This window comes from Penaeus monodon, chromosome 19 (genome assembly GCF_015228065.2).
Source record: "Penaeus monodon isolate SGIC_2016 chromosome 19, NSTDA_Pmon_1, whole genome shotgun sequence".
In the NCBI taxonomy this organism is placed as follows: Eukaryota; Metazoa; Arthropoda; class Malacostraca; order Decapoda; family Penaeidae; genus Penaeus; species Penaeus monodon.
This window is the reverse complement of record NC_051404.1, coordinates 47,525,954-47,527,267: the sequence shown is the minus strand read 5'-3', so window position 1 is coordinate 47,527,267 and position 1,314 is coordinate 47,525,954. Positions and strand designations below refer to the sequence as shown.

General features: G+C 48.5%; 1 protein-coding gene across 1 annotated transcript in view; it reads left to right on the top strand.

The window, feature by feature from the left end:
• Positions 1-1,314, top strand: part of LOC119585275 (von Willebrand factor A domain-containing protein 7-like) — a 14,144-nt gene that overhangs the window by 6,864 nt on the left and 5,966 nt on the right. The window contains exons 16-19 of the mRNA XM_037933949.1: positions 80-206; positions 478-663; positions 801-943; positions 1,107-1,242. Coding sequence (XP_037789877.1) covers positions 80-206; positions 478-663; positions 801-943; positions 1,107-1,242 — 592 coding nt within the window. The remainder of the gene's footprint in view (positions 1-79; positions 207-477; positions 664-800; positions 944-1,106; positions 1,243-1,314) is intronic.

The following is a 1,314-nucleotide window of genomic DNA, read 5'->3' as shown; positions in this document are numbered from 1 at the left end:
GACCAATCATGAGTCATACACGCTAATTTTCCTTCTCACTCCATGACGCTGCTTCTGATTAAGGTCTTCCGTTCTTCAGGTGACGGACATCGAGACCCCGACTTGCGAGCCCTCCTCTGCCCCAGACTGTACAGGCTACAACCTCAATGGCATCTGCAGTGAGAAGAACTGGACCGTCAGTGCTACTCTGCAGGACGCCAATTCGGGTGTGTAGTGCACGTGCAATCAGAAATATAACATTTCTGGTTATATTGCATATCACACTAAAACTGCATAACCCAGACGCTAAGACTCTGCATGGCATAGACACAAAGACTCTGCATGGCATAGACACAAAGACTCTGCATGGCATAGACACAAAGACTCTGCATGGCATAGACACAAAGACTCTGCATGGCATAGACGCTAAGACTCTGCATGGCATAGACACTAAGACTGGATCGGTTGAAGCTCAAACGACCCTCTTTCCTCTCCCAGGGCTGAGCGTCGTGTATGCCAGGCCTGACGGCTTCCAGACAGACGTCAGCGCTTTCACTCCCGGAACGACAGGTCATGTCAGCGTCACGTATTTCGCCTCCTGCTGCACCACACAGGTCGACATCATCGGCGTCGACGTCCAAGGCAACATCGGGAAGTGCCAGATTGACATGGGCACTCTTGGAGGTACGTGGCATGCTCTGAGATTTGCTTTCTTTCCTTTCTACGTGATGAGTAGATTGCTTCACGTTCCTCAAGCTTTGAATGGAACGAATGATCTTTACATGCGGTTTTCTTTTATCACGACCTTGTCCTCGCTCTAGGGTATGTGTTTGACTTCGAGGCGGTAACCGAGGGTACCACGTGGGTGCACCTGCGCTGGAGCATCACGCCCACAGAGTACGCCGTCCACAAGTACATTCTCCTTATCAACAACGACTTCACTGAAGAAATCCGCTGCCCTGATGTTCGTCTTGTTTCTTCTTTTTTTTTAAATCTTTTTTTGTCTCTGTACCCTTTGATCCCATACCCTAAAACGAGTGGAATCAACACTTAAATTTGACGAATTTCTCGATGAAGGAGGTCAACTAATGAGAAAATAATCATTTCCCGTCGTTTCTTTTCCGCAGTTGATTTGCTTCCACAACGTCACGTACTTGGAGCCGTGTTCACTGCAGGATTTCAAGCTCACACCCGTCTTCACTGTAGGAGGAGGGGACCGTGCAGGAGAGCCAGCTTTTACCGACGCCAACACGCTAGATAATGGTAAAGTTGCGCATTCAGTGGTGTGAAATGTGGTATTTTGCGAAAGGGTTGATAACAAGTGTGATGACTCAT